Raw genomic sequence first — 20,838 nt, forward strand, 5'->3', positions numbered from 1 at the left:
AGTAGCAGTAGCAGTAGCAGTACTAGTACCTGTGTTGTAGTGCTTGGTGCAGTAGGAGTAGCAGTAGTAGTACTAGTACCTGTGTTGTAGTGCTTGGTGCAGTAGCAGTAGCAGTAGCAGTAGTAGTACCTGTGTTGTAGTGCTTGGTGCAGTAGCAGTAGCAGTAGCAGTTGTAGTGCTTGGTGCAGTAGCAGTAGCAGTAGCAGTACTAGTACCTGTGTTGTAGTGCGTGGTGCAGTAGCAGTAGCAGTAGCAGTACTAGTACCTGTGTTGTAGTGCTTGGTGAAGTAGCAGTAGCAGTAGCAGTACTAGTACCTGTGTTGTAGTGCTTGGTGCAGTAGCAGTAGCAGTAGCAGTAGCAGTAGTAGTACTAATACCTGTGTTGTAGTGCTTGGTGCAGTAGCAGTAGCAGTAGCAGTACTAGTACCTGTGTTGTAGTGCTTGGTGCAGTAGCAGTAGCAGTAGCAGTACTAGTACCTGTGTTGTAGTGCTTGGTGCAGTAGCAGTAGCAGTAGTAGTACTAGTACCTGTGTTGTAGTGCTTGGTGCAGTAGCAGTAGTAGTTCTAGTACCTGTGTTGTAGTGCTTGGTGCAGTAGCAGTAGCAGTAGCAGTACTAGTACCTGTGTTGTAGTGCTTGGTGCAGTAGCAGTAGCAGTAGCAGTAGTAGTTCTAGTACCTGTGTTGTAGTGCTTGGTGCAGTAGCAGTAGCAGTAGCAGTACTAGTACCTGTGTTGTAGTGCTTGGTGCAGTAGCAGTAGCAGTAGCAGTAGCAGTACTAGTACCTGTGTTGTAGTGCTTGGTGAAGTAGCAGTAGCAGTAGCAGTACTAGTACTAGTACCTGTGTTGTAGTGCCTGGTGCAGTAGTAGTAGCAGTAGCAGTAGCAGTAGCAGTAGTAGTACTAGTACCTGTGTTGTAGTGCTTGGTGCAGTAGCAGTAGCAGTAGCAGTAGCAGTAGCAGTAGCAGTAGCAGTAGCAGTAGTAGTACCAGTACCTGTGTTGTAGTGCTTGGTACAGTAGCAGTAGCAGTAGCAGTAGCAGTAGCAGTAGCAGTAGCAGTAGCAGTAGCATTAGCAGTAGTAGTACCAGTAGTAGTAGCAGTAGTAGTAGTAGTAGCAGTAGTAGTAACAGTAGTAGTAGCAGTAGTAGTAGTAGTAGCAGTAGTAGTAGCAGTAGCAGTAGCAGTAGCAGTAGTAGTAGTAGCAGTAGTAGTAGCAGTAGTAGTACTAGTACCTGTGTTGTAGTGCTTGGTGCAGTAGTAGTAGCAGTAGCAGTAGCAGTAGTAGTACTAGTACCTTGTGTTGTAGTGCTTGGTGCAGTAGTAGTAGCAGTAGCAGTAGCAGTAGTAGTACCAGTACCTGTGTTGTAGTGCTTGGTGCAGTAGCAGTAGCAGTAGCAGTAGCAGTAGCAGTAGCAGTAGCAGTAGTAGTACCAGTACCTGTGTTGTAGTGCTTGGTACAGTAGCAGTAGCAGTAGCAGTAGCAGTAGCAGTAGCAGTAGCAGTAGTAGTACTAGTACCTGTGTTGTAGTGCTTGGTGCAGTAGTAGTAGCAGTAGCAGTAGCAGTAGCAGTAGTAGTACTAGTACCTGTGTTGTAGTGCTTGGTGCAGTAGTAGTAGCAGTAGCAGTAGCAGTAGCAGTAGTAGTATTAGTACCTGTGTTGTAGTGCTTGGTGCAGTAGTAGTAGCAGTAGCAGTAGCAGTAGTAGTACTAGTACCTGTGTTGTAGTGCTTGGTGCAGTAGTAGTAGCAGTAGCAGTAGCAGTAGCAGTAGCAGTAGTAGTACTAGTACCTGTGTTGTAGTGCTTGGTGCAGTAGCGCAGGTCCTTCTCTTCTTTCAGGATGAACTGTGGCAGAGTCAGTCCGTCGGCGACCTGCACCGCTCCTTTCTCGTCCCACTCAAAGATCAGGTCGTTCATCGTGTATCCGACTGTAAATACACGACAGTATATGTATGTACTGCGTCTGAGACAAAGTACTACACAAGGTCCTCCATACACAGACAAGACAGTATATGTATGTACTGCGTCTGGGACAAAGTACTACACAAGATCCTCCTGTCACAGATGGATTACAACGATAATTAACCGCGCGGACTCATTTGAGATATTTGGCTCTGGACTGACCACGAGCGGCTCTGGACTCTAGACTGACCACGAGCGGCTCTAGACTGACCACGAGCGGCTCTAGACTCTGGACTCACCACGAGCGGCTCTAGACTGACCACGAGCGGCTCTAGACTGACCACGAGCGGCTCTAGACTGACCACGAGCGGCTCTAGACTGACCACGAGCGGCTCTAGACTGACCACGAGCGGCTCTAGACTGACCACGAGCGGCTCTAGTCTGACCACGAGCGGCTCTGGACTCACCACGAGCGGCTCTAGACTGACCACGAGCGGCTCTAGACTGACCACGAGCGGCTCTGGACTCACCACGAGCGGCTCTAGACTGACCACGAGCGGCTCTAGACTGACCACGAGCGGCTCTAGACTGACCACGAGCGGCTCTGCGACAAGTGTGTCAGATTGTTGGTGGTTTTGATACTTTTCCAGAACTTTCTCGGGTCGTTACAGTTTTATAGTTAATAGTCAGAGCTGGTTTTATTAACGCTGGAGGCACTTTTATCACGCAGTTTGTGAAAAAGTAAAACTCATTCTCAGTTTTCACGTTTCAGAGGAAAAACCACGAGTCGTTTCATCGACTTTAAACGATTTGGCCTGTGTTTTAAAGATAATGATCAAAATGATCAAATACAACTGTACGTGTGTTTTTATTGTCGAGAAGTCGAGTCATTGTTACAGGTCTAATTTAATAAACCTAAGCTGAGACTTCGTTCCCTCTTTTTCACGTGATCGAACCCAATTATCGGATATGAAAAGTAAACGCTAAATATTTTCAAAAATATACCTGCTAAAGTGAACACTACATTTATGCCGTGTTTTATGCATTTCATCTAATGTTTGTCCATTATCCTGCTCCGTGTCTGCTCCGCGACTCGTTTAGAACACGTTTTGAACACGTTTAGAACACGTTTAGAACACGTTTAGAACACGTTTTGAACACGTTTAGAACACGTTTAGAACACGTTTAGAACACGTTTAGACCAGGTTTTGAACAGGTTTAGAACACGTTTAGAACACGTTTAGACCACGTTTAGAACACGTTTTGAACAGGTTTAGAACACGTTTAGAACACGTTTAGAACACATTTTGAACACGTTTAGAACACGTTTAGAACACGTTTAGAACACGTTTTGAACACGTTTAGAACACGTTTTGAACACGTTTAGAACACGTTTAGAACACGTTTAGAACACGCTTAGAACACGCTTAGAACACGTTTAGAACACGTTTAGAACACGTTTAGAACACGTTTAGAACACGTTTAGAACACGCTTAGAACACGTTTAGAACACGTTTAGAACACGTTTAGAACACGTTTAGAACACGTTTTGAACACGTTTAGAACACGTTTAGAACACGTTTAGAACACGTTTTGAACACGTTTAGAACACGTTTAGAACACGTTTAGAACACGCTTCGACCACGTTATGAACACGTTTGGAACACGTTTTGAACACGTTTAGAACACGTTTAGACCACGTTTTGAACACGTTTAGAAAACGTTTAGAACACGTTTAGAACACGTTTAGAACACGTTTAGAACACGTTTAGACCACGTTTTGAACACGTTTAGAAAAAGTTTAGAACACGTTTTGAACACGTTTAGAACACGTTTAGAACACGTTTAGACCACGTTTAGACCACGTTTTGAACAGGTTTAGAACACGTTTAGAACACGTTTTGAACACGTTTAGAACACGTTTAGACCACGTTTTGAACACGTTTGGAACACGTTTAGAACACGTTTAGACCACGTTTTGAACACGTTTAGAACATGTTTAGAACACGTTTTGAACATGTTTAGAACACATTTTGAACACGTTTAGAACACGTTTAGAACATGTTTTTAACACGTTTAGACCACGTTTTGAACACGTTTAGAACACGTTTAGAACACGTTTAGACCACGTTTAGACCACGTTTTGAACAGGTTTAAAACACGTTTAGACCACGTTTTTAACACGTTTAGAACACGTTTAGAACACGTTTAGACCACGTTTAGACCACGTTTTGAACAGGTTTAGAACACGTTTAGACCACGTTTTGAACACGTTTAGAACACGTTTGGACCACGTTTTGAACACGTTTGGAACACGTTTTGAACACGTTTAGAACACGTTTTGAACATGTTTAGAACACATTTTGAACACGTTTAGAACACATTTTTAACACGTTTAGACCACGTTTAGAGCACGTTTTGAACACGTTTAGAACACGTTTAAAACACATTTAGAACACGTTTTGAACACGTTTAGAACACGTTTAGAACACGTTTTGAACACGTTTAGAACACGTTTAAAACACGTTTAGAACACGTTTTGAACACGTTTAGAACACGTTTAGAACACGTTAAGAACTCGTTTTGAACAAGTTTAGAACACGTTTTGAACATGTTTAAGAACACATTCAGACCACGTTTAGAACTCGTTTAGAAGACATTGAGAACACGTTTAAAACACGTTTTGAACACGTTTAGAACACGTTTAAAACACGTTTAGAACACATTCAGAACACGTTTAAAACACGTTTAGAACACGTTTTGAAAACGTTTAGAACACGTTTTGAAAACGTTTAGAACACGTTTAGAACACGTTTAGAACTCGTTTTGAACAAGTTTAGAACACGTTTTGAACATGTTTAAGAACACATTCAGACCACGTTTAGAACTCGTTTAGAACACATTTAGAACACGTTTAAAACACGTTTAGAACACGTTTAGAACACGTTTTGAACACGTTTAGAACACGTTTTGAACACGTTTAGAACACGTTTAGAACACGTTTAGACCACGTTTTGAACACGTTTAGAACACGTTTTGAACACGTTTAGAACACGTTTTGAACACGTTTAGACCACGTTTTGAACATGTTTAGAACACATTTAGAACACGTTTAGACCACGTTTTGAACACGTTTAGAACACGTTTTGAACACGTTTTGAACAAGTTTAGAACACGTTTAGAACTCGTTTTGAACACGTTTTGAACACGTTTAAGAACACGTTTAGAACACGTTTAGAACACGTTTAGAACACGTTTAGAACTCGTTTTGAACATGTTTGGAACACGTTTTGAACATGTTTAAGAACACATTCAGACCACATTTAGAACTCGTTTTGAACACGTTTTGAACACGTTTAGAACACGTTTAGAACACGTTTAGAACACATTTAGACCACATTTAGAACTCATTTGAACACGTTTAGAACACGTTTAAAACACGTTTAGACCACGTTTAGAACACGTTTATACCACGTTTTGAACACGTTTAGAACACATTTAGAACACTTTTAGACCACGTTTAGAACTCGTTTAGAACTCGTATAGAACACATTTAGACCACGTTTAGAACTCGTTTAGAACTCGTTTAGAACACATTTAGAACTAGTTTTGAACACGTTTAGAACACGTTTAGAACACGTTCAGACCACGTTTAGAACTCGTTTTGAACACGTTTAGAACACGTTTAGAACACGTTTAGAACTCGTTTGGAACACGTTTAGAACACGTTTAGAACACGTTTAGAACACGTTTAGACCACGTTTATACCACATTTAGAACACGTTTAGAACTCGTTTGGAACATGTTTAGAACACTTTTAGAACACGTTTAGAACACGTTTAGAACTCGTTTTGAACACGTTTAGAACACGTTTAGAACACGTTTAGAACTCGTTTGGAACATGTTTAGAACACGTTTAGAACACGTTTAGAACACGTTTAGACCACGTTTATACCACATTTAGAACACGTTTAGAACTCGTTTGGAACATGTTTAGAACACTTTTAGAACACGTTTAGAACACGTTTAGAACTCGTTTTGAACACGTTTAGAACACGTTTAGAACTCGTTTTGAACACGTTTTAGAACACGTTTAGAACACGTTCAGAACACGTTCAGAACACGTGTGACGGCCGCACTCACAGCTCTCCAGTTGCATGATGCAGGTCTGCACGTCCATGGGGAAGTTCTTCAGGTCCATGGGACAGGCCAAGATCAGGGTGATTCTGAGGAAGAGCCAAAGGAGAAGACATTTTTAGAGACAAAGCGACGCACGGAAACACAAGAATCGGGACGTTTAGAGAGCGCTCGAGACCAGCTCAAGCGGCTCCGGGTTCATCTGGCACTTTAACATTTCAGATCCATCTTCTACAGACGTGAAACATGGAGCAGCTGAACGTTCAAACATAACTCGCTCCTTTGTACTCAGTATGTATTACAGTCAATAATAATATGCAGAATAATATACCGTATTTTCCGGAGTAGAAGTCGCATTTTTGGGGAATGTATTATAAAATCCAAGACCAAGAACAGACATTTCCTCTTGAAATGCAGTTTAAAATAATAACAGATGAGAGAACATGGTGAATAGGTGTACGTATGCTAACGCTAATACTTTCAGCTACATGACGTATGCTAGCGCTAACACCTTCAGCTACATGAGGCACAGACAGAACTGTGGTAAGTGTCTGGTATGTTAACGTAACATATGAACAGTTATTCAGATAACTATAGCATAAAGAACATGCTAACAAGTTTAGCAAAGCATCAGTTTTACCCCAAATCACTAAATCCATTGAATTCTTCTTCCTCTGTGTCACTTCTAAACAACTCCACAAACTCCAGAGGAAGAGGAAGTGCAGATTCTTCTTCTGTGTCGCTCAGAGCCTAGAGCGCCCTCTTGTGGTTGTCAGAGTGAAAATAACGAATAATATCACATATAAGTCGCTCTGGAGTATAAGTCGCACCCCGGCCAAAACGATGAAAAAAGGTGCGACTTATAGTCCAGAAAATACGGTAAGAGCAGAATTTTGTGTTTAAACCAGTTGACTGAAGTAAAATAGGGTTGAATTGAATTTGACTTGGCAATTGTGGTTTCAGATGTTGGATTATTAGAGTTCCGATCTGTAAATTCAAACTGGAACATCTTTCAAGCTCGGAATTCCAATTTGTAAACGTGAACTCAGCTCGTATCTGTATCTGATTCCAGCCGCCGCTTCGTCCGCTTCGCCGCACAAACCGCACGATCCACATATTCCCGTCTCTTTTCACATGACTATAATCTGACAGTTGGATCTGCGCGGCTGCTCGCATCCATCACGCTCGCAGTCTCTGCAGCGCCCCGAGCGGCTGCGGCGAGCGAGAGAGAGAGCGGCCACAAAAAGCCGTAAACACAATGTGCCGCGCTTTGGCTTGGACGTTCCCCGACGCTTCAGACGACACCCCCTTCAGACGACGCCCCCTTCAGACGACGCCCCCTTCAGACGACGCCCCCTTCAGACGACGCCCCCTTCAGACGACGCCCTCTTCAGTTTGAAGAAGGGGAAGTATAAAAGAAGCGTTTTAGCTCCACCCTCTACAAACGAAAACGTGTGATAAGAAACACGGCACACGGCGGGAATGACAAGAAGCAGGACTAAAGCTGGACTAAACCAGGACTAAACTGAATCAGGACTGGATAAGGAATGAACCAGGTCTAAATCGGGTCTAAACCAGGTCTAAACCAGGTCCAAACCAGGTCTAAACTGGGTCTAAATCAGGCCTAAACCAGGTCTAAACCTGTCTAAACCATGTCTAAAGCCAGACAATTTTTTTTAAAATCCGGATATAAAGAAGGACTTAAAGGTTGAATGGACGATTTTTTTGGCCCAAATTTTAGTCTTATTTCCTCGTGGCGTGGACGGCCGATTAGTCCTGCCACGTATCAATCATAAAACGCACCTATCGCTCACCTGCAGCCGCGGGTGGCTCGTCCCCCGAGAGCAGCACGGTTCCGCGTGTCTAAGTGCATTGATCATAATATAGTTCCCTCAGTGTACGGGACAAAATGAAGACGGAGATAGACTGTTGACTCATAAAAGACGGAAATCTACGGGAGACGAGAGATGTGATGCGCTCCGTTGCGCTAATAAACAAACGCACGTGTGTGTTGTATCGGTCCACACGGGAAAGTGCGCATGCGCACTTCCGCCTGTGTTCTCAAATCGCCAAAAAAATCGTCCATTGCGCCTTTAAGGAAGACTTGGAAATAAACCAGAACTAAATCTAAACCTGGACAAAAGCAGGAGAAAGTAAAGGTGAAACCGAGTCTAAACCGGGTCCAAACCGGGTCTAAATCTGGTCTGAACCGGGTCTAAAACGGGTCTAAACCGGCCTCAGTGTGATTAACGGCCTGAGCTTTGAACAGAGCCTCTCAAAGATGGAGAAGACATAAAAAGCGTGTGAAAGTGGTGCACATCCATCACACTTTTATGACTCCATCAGAGCGTTTCTCCTTCACTTTCGCTCCAAGAGCGAAACGTTCTGCTTTTTGAGGTGAAGTTCGACGAGACGACGCCACAAGACTTTATGTGTCCGGACGTGACGAGCAGCAAGTAAAACTACTGTACACCCCTCACTGTATACTGTCGACCCCTGTATACTGTAGACTCCTCACTGTATACTGTCGACCCCTCACTGTATACTGTAGACCCCTGTATACTGTCGACCCCTCACTGTATACTGTAGACCCCTCACTGTATACTGTAGACCCCTGTATACTGTCGACCCCTCACTGTATACTGTAGACCCCTCACTGTATACTGTAGACCCCTGTATACTGTAGACCCCTCACTGTATACTGTAGACCCCTGTATACTGTAGACCCCTCACTGTATACATTAGACCCCTCACTGTATACTGTAGACCCCTGTATACTGTAGACCCCTCACTGTATACTGTAGACCCCTGTATACTGTCGACCCCTCACTGTATACTGTATACCCCTGTATACTGTCGACCCCTCACTGTATACTGTAGACCCCTCACTGTATACTGTACACCCCTCACTGTATACTGTAGACCCCTGTATACTGTCGACCCCTCACTGTATACTGTCGACCTCTCACTGTATACTGTAGACCCCTGTATACTGTCGACCCCTCACTGTATACTGTCGACCCCTCACTGTATACTGTCGACCCCTGTATACTGTAGACTCTTCACTGTATACTGTCGACCCCTCACTGTATACTGTAGACCCCTGTATACTGTCGACCCCTCACTGTATACTGTAGACCCCTCACTGTATACTGTAGACCCCTGTATACTTTAGACCCCTCACTGTATACTGTAGACCCCTCACTGTATACTGTAGACCCCTGTATACTGTCGACCCCTCACTGTATACTGTAGACCCCTCACTGTATACTGTAGACCCCTGTATACTGTAGACCCCTCACTGTATACTGTAGACCCCTGTATACTGTCGACCCCTCACTGTATACTGTCGACCCCTCACTGTATACTGTCGACCCCTGTATACTGTAGACTCCTCACTGTATACTGTAGACCCCTGTATACTGTCGACCCCTCACTGTATACTGTAGACCCCTCACTGTATACTGTAGACCCCTGTATACTGTCGACCCCTCACTGTATACTGTCGACCCCTCACTGTATACTGTAGACCCCTGTATACTGTCGACCCATCACTGTATACTGTCGACCCCTCACTGTATACTGTAGACCCCTGTATACTGTCGACCCCTCACTGTATACTGTCGACCCCTCACTGTATACTGTAGACCCCTGTATACTGTCGACCCCTCACTGTATACTGTCGACCCCTCACTGTATACTGTCGACCCCTGTATACTGTAGACTCCTCACTGTATACTGTCGACCCCTCACTGTATACTGTAGACCCCTGTATACTGTCGACCCCTCACTGTATACTGTAGACCCCTCACTGTATACTGTAGACCCCTGTATACTGTCGACCCCGCACTGTATACTGTAGACCCCTCACTGTATACTGTAGACCCCTGTATACTGTAGACCCCTCACTGTATACTGTACACCCCTCACTGTATACTGTAGACCCCTGTATACTGTCGACCCCTCACTGTATACTGTAGACCCCTGTATACTGTCGACCCCTCACTGTATACTGTAGACCCCTCACTGTATACTGTAGACCCCTGTATACTGTAGACCCCTCACTGTATACTGTAGACCCCTGTATACTGTCGACCCCTCACTGTATACTGTAGACCCCTGTATACTGTCGACCCCTCACTGTATACTGTAGACCCCTCACTGTATACTGTACACCCCTCACTGTATACTGTAGACCCCTGTATACTGTCGACCCCTCACTGTATACTGTCGACCCCTCACTGTATACTGTAGACCCCTCACTGTATACTGTAGACCCCTGTATACTGTAGACCCCTCACTGTATACTGTAGACCCCTGTATACTGTCGACCCCTCACTGTATACTGTCGACCTCTCACTGTATACTGTAGACCCCTGTATACTGTCGACCCCTCACTGTATACTGTCGACCCCTCACTGTATACTGTAGACCCCTGTATACTGTCGACCCCTCACTGTATACTGTCGACCCCTCACTGTATACTGTAGACCCCTGTATACTTTAGACCCCTGTATACTTTAGACCCCTCACTGTATACTGTAGACCCCTCACTGTATACTGTAGACCCCTGTATACTGTCGACCCCTCACTGTATACTGTAGACCCCTCACTGTATACTGTAGACCCCTGTATACTGTAGACCCCTCACTGTATACTGTCGACCCCTCACTGTATACTGTAGACCCCTGTATACTGTCGACCCCTCACTGTATACTGTAGACCCCTGTATACTGTAGACCCCTCACTGTATACTGTCGACCCCTCACTGTATACTGTAGACCCCTGTATACTGTCGACCCCTCACTGTATACTGTCGACCCCTCACTGTATACTGTAGACCCCTGTATACTGTCGACCCCTCACTGTATACTGTAGACCCCTCACTGTATACTGTACACCCCTCACTGTATACTGTACACCCCTCACTGTATACTGTAGACCCCTGTATACTGTCGACCCATCACTGTATACTGTCGACCCCTCACTGTATACTGTAGACCCCTGTATACTGTCGACCCCTCACTGTATACTGTCGACCCCTCACTGTATACTGTAGACCCCTGTATACTGTCGACCCCTCACTGTATACTGTCGACCCCTCACTGTATACTGTCGACCCCTGTATACTGTAGACTCCTCACTGTATACTGTCGACCCCTCACTGTATACTGTAGACCCCTGTATACTGTCGACCCCTCACTGTATACTGTAGACCCCTCACTGTATACTGTAGACCCCTGTATACTGTCGACCCCGCACTGTATACTGTAGACCCCTCACTGTATACTGTAGACCCCTGTATACTGTAGACCCCTCACTGTATACTGTACACCCCTCACTGTATACTGTAGACCCCTGTATACTGTCGACCCCTCACTGTATACTGTAGACCCCTGTATACTGTCGACCCCTCACTGTATACTGTAGACCCCTCACTGTATACTGTAGACCCCTGTATACTGTAGACCCCTCACTGTATACTGTAGACCCCTGTATACTGTCGACCCCTCACTGTATACTGTAGACCCCTGTATACTGTCGACCCCTCACTGTATACTGTAGACCCCTCACTGTATACTGTACACCCCTCACTGTATACTGTAGACCCCTGTATACTGTCGACCCCTCACTGTATACTGTCGACCCCTCACTGTATACTGTAGACCCCTCACTGTATACTGTAGACCCCTGTATACTGTAGACCCCTCACTGTATACTGTAGACCCCTGTATACTGTCGACCCCTCACTGTATACTGTCGACCTCTCACTGTATACTGTAGACCCCTGTATACTGTCGACCCCTCACTGTATACTGTCGACCCCTCACTGTATACTGTAGACCCCTGTATACTGTCGACCCCTCACTGTATACTGTCGACCCCTCACTGTATACTGTAGACCCCTGTATACTTTAGACCCCTGTATACTTTAGACCCCTCACTGTATACTGTAGACCCCTCACTGTATACTGTAGACCCCTGTATACTGTCGACCCCTCACTGTATACTGTAGACCCCTCACTGTATACTGTAGACCCCTGTATACTGTAGACCCCTCACTGTATACTGTCGACCCCTCACTGTATACTGTAGACCCCTGTATACTGTCGACCCCTCACTGTATACTGTCGACCCCTCACTGTATACTGTAGACCCCTGTATACTGTCGACCCCTCACTGTATACTGTAGACCCCTCACTGTATACTGTACACCCCTCACTGTATACTGTACACCCCTCACTGTATACTGTAGACCCCTGTATACTGTCGACCCCTCACTGTATACTGTCGACCCCTCACTGTATACTGTCGACCCCTCACTGTATACTGTAGACCCCTCACTGTATACTGTAGACCCCTGTATACTGTCGACCCCTCACTGTATACTGTCGACCCCTCACTGTATACTGTAGACCCCTCACTGTATACTGTAGACCCCTGTATAGTGTAGACCCCGGAATACTGTAGACCCCTCACTGTATACTGTAGACCCCTGTATACTGTCGACCCCTCACTGTATACTGTCGACCCCTCACTGTATACTGTAGACCCCTGTATAGTGTAGACCCCGGAATACTGTAGACCCCTCACTGTATACTGTAGACCCCTGTATACTGTAGACCCCTCACTGTATACTGTCGACCCCTCACTGTATACTGTAGACCCCTGTATACTGTCGACCCCTCACTGTATACTGTAGACCCCTGTATACTGTAGACCCCTCACTGTATACTGTCGACCCCTCACTGTATACTGTAGACCCCTGTATACTGTCGACCCCTCACTGTATACTGTCGACCCCTCACTGTATACTGTAGACCCCTGTATACTGTCGACCCCTCACTGTATACTGTAGACCCCTCACTGTATACTGTACACCCCTCACTGTATACTGTACACCCCTCACTGTATACTGTAGACCCCTGTATACTGTCGACCCATCACTGTATACTGTCGACCCCTCACTGTATACTGTAGACCCCTGTATACTGTCGACCCCTCACTGTATACTGTCGACCCCTCACTGTATACTGTAGACCCCTGTATACTGTCGACCCCTCACTGTATACTGTCGACCCCTCACTGTATACTGTCGACCCCTGTATACTGTAGACTCCTCACTGTATACTGTCGACCCCTCACTGTATACTGTAGACCCCTGTATACTGTCGACCCCTCACTGTATACTGTAGACCCCTCACTGTATACTGTAGACCCCTGTATACTGTCGACCCCGCACTGTATACTGTAGACCCCTCACTGTATACTGTAGACCCCTGTATACTGTAGACCCCTCACTGTATACTGTACACCCCTCACTGTATACTGTAGACCCCTGTATACTGTCGACCCCTCACTGTATACTGTAGACCCCTGTATACTGTCGACCCCTCACTGTATACTGTAGACCCCTCACTGTATACTGTAGACCCCTGTATACTGTAGACCCCTCACTGTATACTGTAGACCCCTGTATACTGTCGACCCCTCACTGTATACTGTAGACCCCTGTATACTGTCGACCCCTCACTGTATACTGTAGACCCCTCACTGTATACTGTACACCCCTCACTGTATACTGTAGACCCCTGTATACTGTCGACCCCTCACTGTATACTGTCGACCCCTCACTGTATACTGTAGACCCCTCACTGTATACTGTAGACCCCTGTATACTGTAGACCCCTCACTGTATACTGTAGACCCCTGTATACTGTCGACCCCTCACTGTATACTGTCGACCTCTCACTGTATACTGTAGACCCCTGTATACTGTCGACCCCTCACTGTATACTGTCGACCCCTCACTGTATACTGTAGACCCCTGTATACTGTCGACCCCTCACTGTATACTGTCGACCCCTCACTGTATACTGTAGACCCCTGTATACTTTAGACCCCTGTATACTTTAGACCCCTCACTGTATACTGTAGACCCCTCACTGTATACTGTAGACCCCTGTATACTGTCGACCCCTCACTGTATACTGTAGACCCCTCACTGTATACTGTAGACCCCTGTATACTGTAGACCCCTCACTGTATACTGTCGACCCCTCACTGTATACTGTAGACCCCTGTATACTGTCGACCCCTCACTGTATACTGTCGACCCCTCACTGTATACTGTAGACCCCTGTATACTGTCGACCCCTCACTGTATACTGTAGACCCCTCACTGTATACTGTACACCCCTCACTGTATACTGTACACCCCTCACTGTATACTGTAGACCCCTGTATACTGTCGACCCCTCACTGTATACTGTCGACCCCTCACTGTATACTGTCGACCCCTCACTGTATACTGTAGACCCCTCACTGTATACTGTAGACCCCTGTATACTGTCGACCCCTCACTGTATACTGTCGACCCCTCACTGTATACTGTAGACCCCTCACTGTATACTGTAGACCCCTGTATAGTGTAGACCCCGGAATACTGTAGACCCCTCACTGTATACTGTAGACCCCTGTATACTGTCGACCCCTCACTGTATACTGTCGACCCCTCACTGTATACTGTAGACCCCTGTATAGTGTAGACCCCGGAATACTGTAGACCCCTCACTGTATACTGTAGACCCCTGTATACTGTAGATCCCTCACTGTATACTGTAGTAGACCCCTCACCCTCAGTGTACACTGTAGTAGACCCCTCAGTGTACACTGTAGTAGACCCCTCAGTGTATACTGTAGACCCCTCACTGTATACTGTAGACCCCTTACTGTATACTGTAGACCCCTGTATACTGTCGACCCCGCACTGTATACTGTAGACCCCTCACTGTATACTGTAGACCCCTGTATACTGTCGACCCCTCACTGTATACTGTAGACCCCTCACTGTATACTGTAGACCCCTCACTGTATACTGTAGACCCCTGTATACTGTAGACCCCTCACTGTATACTGTAGACCCCTGTATACTGTAGACCCCTCACCGTATACTGTAGACCCCGGAATACTGTAGACCCCTCACTGTATACTGTAGACCCCTGTATACTGTAGACCCCTCACTGTATACTGTAGTAGACCCCTCGCCCTCAGTGTACACTGTAGTAGACCCCTCAGTGTACACTATAGTAGACCCCTCAGTGTATACTGTAGACCCCTTACTGTATACTGTAGACCCCTCACTGTATACTGTAGTAGTCCCCTCAGTGTACACTGTAGACCCCTCACTGTATACTGTAGACCCCTCACCGTATACTGTAGACCCCTGTATACTGTAGACCCCTCACCGTATACTGTAGACCCCTGTATACTGTAGACCCCTCACTGTATACTGTAGACCCCTCACTGTATACTGTGGACCCCTGTATTCTGTAGACCCCTCACTGTATACTGTAGTAGACCCCTCAGTGTACACTACAGTAGACCCCTCAGTGTATACTGTAGACCCCTTACTGTATACTGTAGACCCCTCAGTGTATACTGTAGTAGACCCCTCAGTGTACACTGTAGACCCCTCACTGTATACTGTTGACCCCTGTATACTGTAGACCCCTCACTGTATACTGTAGTAGACCCCTCAGTGTACACTATAGTAGACCCCTCACTGTATACTGTAGACCCCTCAGTGTACACTGTAGACCCCTCACTGTATACTGTAGACCCCTCACTGTATACTGTTGACCCCTGTATACTGTAGACCCCTCACTGTATACTGTAGTAGACCCCTCAGTGCACACTGTAGACCCCTCAGTGTATACTGTAGTAGACCCCTCACCGTATACTGTAGTAGACCCCGTATACTGTGATAGACCCCTCACCGTATACTGTAGAGCACGTTCCCGTTCTTGGAGATGCGCAGCAGCTTGTTGTCCGTGGTGACCTCGTGGAAGTTGGCGCCCTTCTCGTTGGCGAAGAACAAGTCGGGTTTCCAGATGGAGTCCAACATGGACGGGTCAAGGTCCAGGGAGTCGTCCGGGTACTCGCTGTAGGCCAGACGCGGGTCATTCCACTGCTGCCTCAGGAAGATGTTCACCCGGTAATCCTGAGGAGAAGGAGCGAGAGGTCAGCAGAGAGGTCAGGAGAGAGGTCAGCAGAGAGGTCAGGGTAGAGGTCAGGAGAGAGGTCAGGGGAGAGGTCAGGAGAGAGGTCAGGAGAGAGGTCAGGGGAGAGGAGAAGAGAGAGGTAAGCAGAGAGGTCAGGGGAGAGGACAGGAGAGAGGACAGGAGAGAGGTCAGGAGAGAGGTCAGCAGAGAGGTCAGCAGAGAGGTCAGGGGAGAGGTCAGGAGAGGTCAGGGGAGAGGTCAGGAGAGAGGTCAGGGGAGAGGTCAGGAGAGAGGTCAGGAGAGAGGTCAGGGGAGAGGACAGGAGAGAGGTCAGGAGAGAGGTCAGGAGAGAGGAGAAGAGAGGTCAGCAGAGAGGTCAGGAGAGAGGTCAGCAGAGAGGTCAGGAGAGAGGTCAGGAGAGAGGTCAGGGGAGAGGTCAGGAGAGAGGTCAGGAGAGAGGTCAGGGGAGAGGAGAAGAGAGAGGTGAGCAGAGAGGTCAGGGGAGAGGACAGGAGAGAGGTCAGGAGAGAGGTCAGGAGAGAGTAGAAGAGAGGTCAGCAGAGAGGTCAGGAGAGAGGTCAGGAGAGAGGTCAGGAGTGAGGTCAGGAGAGACGTCAGGGGAGAGGAAAGGAGAGTGGTAAGGAGAGAGGTCAGGAGAGGTCAGCAGAGAGGTCAGGAGTGAGGTCAGGAGAGAGGTCAGGAGAGAGGTCAGGGGAGAGGAGAAGAGAGAGGTCAGCAGAGAGGTCAGGGGAGATGACAGGAGAGAGGTCAGGAGAGAGGTCAGGAGAGAGGTCAGGGGAGAGGTCAGGAGAGAGGTCAGGGGAGAGGTCAGCAGAGAGGTCAGGAGAGAGGTCAGGGGAGAGGTCAGGAGAGAGGTCAGGGGAGAGGACAGGAGGGAACACTTTTTACTGTATTTAAATAGGCTGTAATTTGACTGTAATTTGGTGGTTTACACATTTGGACACAGTTAGAACCTTTTTTTATCGCGCTCTTTCCACAGTCACAGCGTCGTTTCACAGCGTCGTTTCACAGCGTCGTTTCACAGCGTCGTTTCACAGCCGTTTCACAGTCGTTTCACAGTCGTTTCACAGCGTCGTTTCACAGCCGTTTCACAGTCGTTTCACAGTCGTTTCACAGTCGTTTCACAGTCGTTTCACAGACGTTTCACAGTCGTTTCACAGTCGTTTGCTCCGTTTCACAGATTTATCGATTTTGTGTCACAGAAACAAACGGCTCGTCACCTGGACTCAGTCTGAAGGTCTAAACCTGGACTTTGACTGGCCTGGAACTGTCACTGACAGGAACCAAACCACAGGAACCAAACCACAGGAACCAAACCACAAGAACTAAACCACAGGAACTAAACCACAGGAACCAAACCACAAGAACTAAACCACAGGTACCAAACCACAGGAACCAAACCACAGGAACTAAACCATATTGTTGTTGGAGAAGTTACTATTTCTCTGCAAATAAACAAGGACATAACGCAAAGGGAAAAAATACATATATAAATTGATGCTAAATCCTGCAAATATTTCAACTGCAGGAGTTTCTCACAAGAACTAATAAATAATAAGCGTTTTTTCAATGTATTTCGTGCTCAAAAAGCTAAACCGAAATTTAAAATGCTTTAGTATCTCACAGTTTATGTCTCGGTATCGATCAGAAGCTTTGATCTCCTAAAGCGAGAGGGAAGTTACGAGAAGGTGGAAGTGAAAGTGAATCAAAGATTTCACAGTTTTTTTAATTCTCATAATAACATCAACAGTTTGAATCGATCAAAACAGGAAAATCCAATCCGTCTCGATCGATGGCGGCTTCGGTTTAAACCTGCCGTCTCCAAATCCACCGTTTGACTCGAGGCAAAGCTCAACGTGACGTGAGCTCCGCGTGAGATGTGATCCTGAAGAAGGCAAAGGTCAGAGTCGAGCTGCAGGTGCAAACTGTGCAGCGGCAACGAGAAGGGAACGAGAAGGGAACGAGAAGGAAACGAGAAGGAGACGAGAAGGAGACGAGAAGGAAACGAAAAGAGAACGAGAAGGAGACGAGAAGGAGACGAGAAGGAGACGAGAAGGAAACATGTGATCCTGAAGAGAGCAAAGGTCAGAGTCAAGCTGCAGGTGCAAAACTGTGCAGCGGCAATGAGAAGGAAACGAGAAGGAGAAGAGAAGGGAAAGAGAAGGAGACGATAAGGAAACGATAAGTGAACGAGAAGGAAACCGGAAGGAAACCAGAAGGGAACAAAGGAAACAAGAAGGAAACGAGAAGGGGACGAGAAGGAAACCAGAAGGAAACCAGAAGGAAACCAGAAGGGAACGAAGGAAACCAGAAGGAAACCAGAAGGAAACAAGAAGGAGAAAAGAAGGAAAGCAGAAGGAAACATGTGATCCTGAAGAGGGCAAAGGTCAGAGTCGAGCTGCAGGTGCAAACTGTGCAGCGGCAACGAGAAGGCAACCAGAAGGAAACGAGAAGGAGACGAGAAGGAAACGAGAAGGACACCAGAAGGAAACAAGAAGGAGACGAGAAGGAAACAAGAAGGGAACAAGATGGGAACGAGAAGGGAACAAAGGAAACGAGAAGGAAATGAGAAGGAAATCCGAAGGAGACGAGAAGGAAATGAGAAGGGAACGATAAGGGAACAAAGGAAATGAGAAGGAAATGAGAAGGAAACCAGAAGGAGACGAGAAGGAAATAAGAAGGGAACGATAAGGGAATGAAAAGGAAACAAAGGAAACCAGAAGGAAACAAAGGAAACCAGAACGGAACGAAAAGGAAACAAAGGAAACGAGAAGGAAATGAGAAGGAAACAAGAAGGAAACGAGAAGGAAACGAGAAGGGAACAGGCTCGATATAGGGAAATAAGACCTTTATATTATAAAACTATCTTTCTTTTATGACTCCTGAAGCCTGAAGTAGTTTTCTAAACCAGGTCTAAACCAGGTCTAAACCAGGTCTAAACCAGGTCTAATCCAGGTCTAAACCAGGACTAAACCAGGTCTAAACCAGGTCTAAACCAGGACTAAACCAGGTCTAAACCAGGACTAAACCAGGTCTAAACCAGGACTAAACCAGGTCTAAACCAGGTCTAAACCAGGACTAAACCAGGTCTAAACCAGGTCTAAACCAGGACTAAACCAGGTCTAAACCAGGTCTAAACCAGGTCTAAACCAGGTCTACATCAGGACTTAAACTGGGCTCAAACCAGAACAAAAGTACTAGTTTATAGTCCTGGTTTAGTCCTGGATTAGGACTCTTGTAATCTCCTGTTTAGTCTTAATTTAAACCTATATTTAGTCTTGAACCTATATTTAGTCTTAAATATATATTTAGTCTTAAATATATATTTAGTTTTAAATATATATTTAGTTTTAAATATATATTTAGTTTTAAATATATATTTAGTTTTAAATATATATTTAGTCTTAAATATATATTTAGTTTTAAATATATATTTAGTTTTAAATATATATTTAGTTTTAAATATATGTTTAGTTTTAAATATATATTTAGTTTTAAATATATATTTAGTTTTAAATATATATTTAGTCTTAAATATATATTTAGTTTTAAATATATATTTTGTTTTAAATATATATTTAGTTTTAAATATATATTTAGTCTTAAATATATATTTAGTTTTAAATATATATTTAGTCTTAAATATATATTTAGTTTTAAATATATATTTAGTTTTAAATATATATTTAGTGCTTTGTCCTGGTTTTGGTTCAGTCATTTTCAGGCTTTAACATTGACAGTTTTATTATTCATTTATCAAACGCTTTAATCCTAAACAGCTCGTTCTTAAGTTTCATTAAAACACAAATACGACGCCATCTTCCGGCCGTCGCCGTGCCGACCGTCGCCGTGCCGACCGTGTTCGATGGCGATGGGAAAGCTCGTGGCTCGTTCTGAACTGGATCGATCCGTTTAACATTCGCGTCACGACCGCACGACGGAGAGCGGAGAGAGAGCGGTGGCATTTGGCTGTCGATTATCCCTCGCTCCGGGCGCCGGGTTTCATTAAGAGCGCGGCGGCAGAGGTGCATTGTGGGAGCAGAGGTGCATTGTGGGAGAGAGAAGAGCCCTCCGATGACCTCACTGTTTGGAGCCTGTCACTCACGTTCACTGGAGCTCAGGCGTCTTTACAGGACGCTGGAGAAAGAAGTACCACGACTTCTACTTCTATCCTCACGCCACTACTACCACTACTACCACTACTACAACTACTACAACTACTACCACTACTACCACTACTACAACTACTACAACTACTACAACTACTACCACTACTACCACTACTACAACTACTACCACTACTACCACTACTACAACTACTACAACTACTACCACTACTACAACTACTACCACTACTACCACTACTACAACTACTACAACTACTACAACTACTACCACTACTACCACTACTACAACTACTACCACTACTACCACTACTACAACTACTACAACTACTACCACTACTACCACTACTACAACTACTACAACTACTACCACTACTACCACTACTACAACTACTACAACTACTACAACTACTACCACTACTACCACTACTACAACTACTACCACTACTACCACTACTACAACTACTACAACTACTACCACTACTACAACTACTACCACTACTACCACTACTACCACTACTACCACTACTACGACTACTACAACTACTACAACTACTACCACTACTACAACTACTACAACTACTACCACTACTACCACTACTACCACTACTACCACTACTACCACTACTACCACTACTACAACTACTACAA

The 20,838-nt window shown here is 45.5% G+C and overlaps 1 protein-coding gene across 1 annotated transcript in view; it reads right to left on the bottom strand.

The window, feature by feature from the left end:
* glra1 (glycine receptor, alpha 1) overlaps positions 1-20,838 on the bottom strand; it is a 158,704-nt gene that overhangs the window by 31,477 nt on the left and 106,389 nt on the right. Inside the window, exons 4-6 of the mRNA XM_072440040.1 lie at positions 15,818-16,041; positions 6,045-6,127; positions 1,790-1,927 (exon numbers count right to left, since the gene is read on the bottom strand). Coding sequence (XP_072296141.1) covers positions 1,790-1,927; positions 6,045-6,127; positions 15,818-16,041 — 445 coding nt within the window. The remainder of the gene's footprint in view (positions 1-1,789; positions 1,928-6,044; positions 6,128-15,817; positions 16,042-20,838) is intronic.

The sequence above is a fragment of the Eucyclogobius newberryi genome, unplaced genomic scaffold (assembly GCF_026437365.1).
Source record: "Eucyclogobius newberryi isolate DKJ021-1_F unplaced genomic scaffold, fEucNew1.0.hap1 SCAF_11, whole genome shotgun sequence".
NCBI classification, from domain to species: domain Eukaryota; kingdom Metazoa; phylum Chordata; class Actinopteri; order Gobiiformes; family Gobiidae; genus Eucyclogobius; species Eucyclogobius newberryi.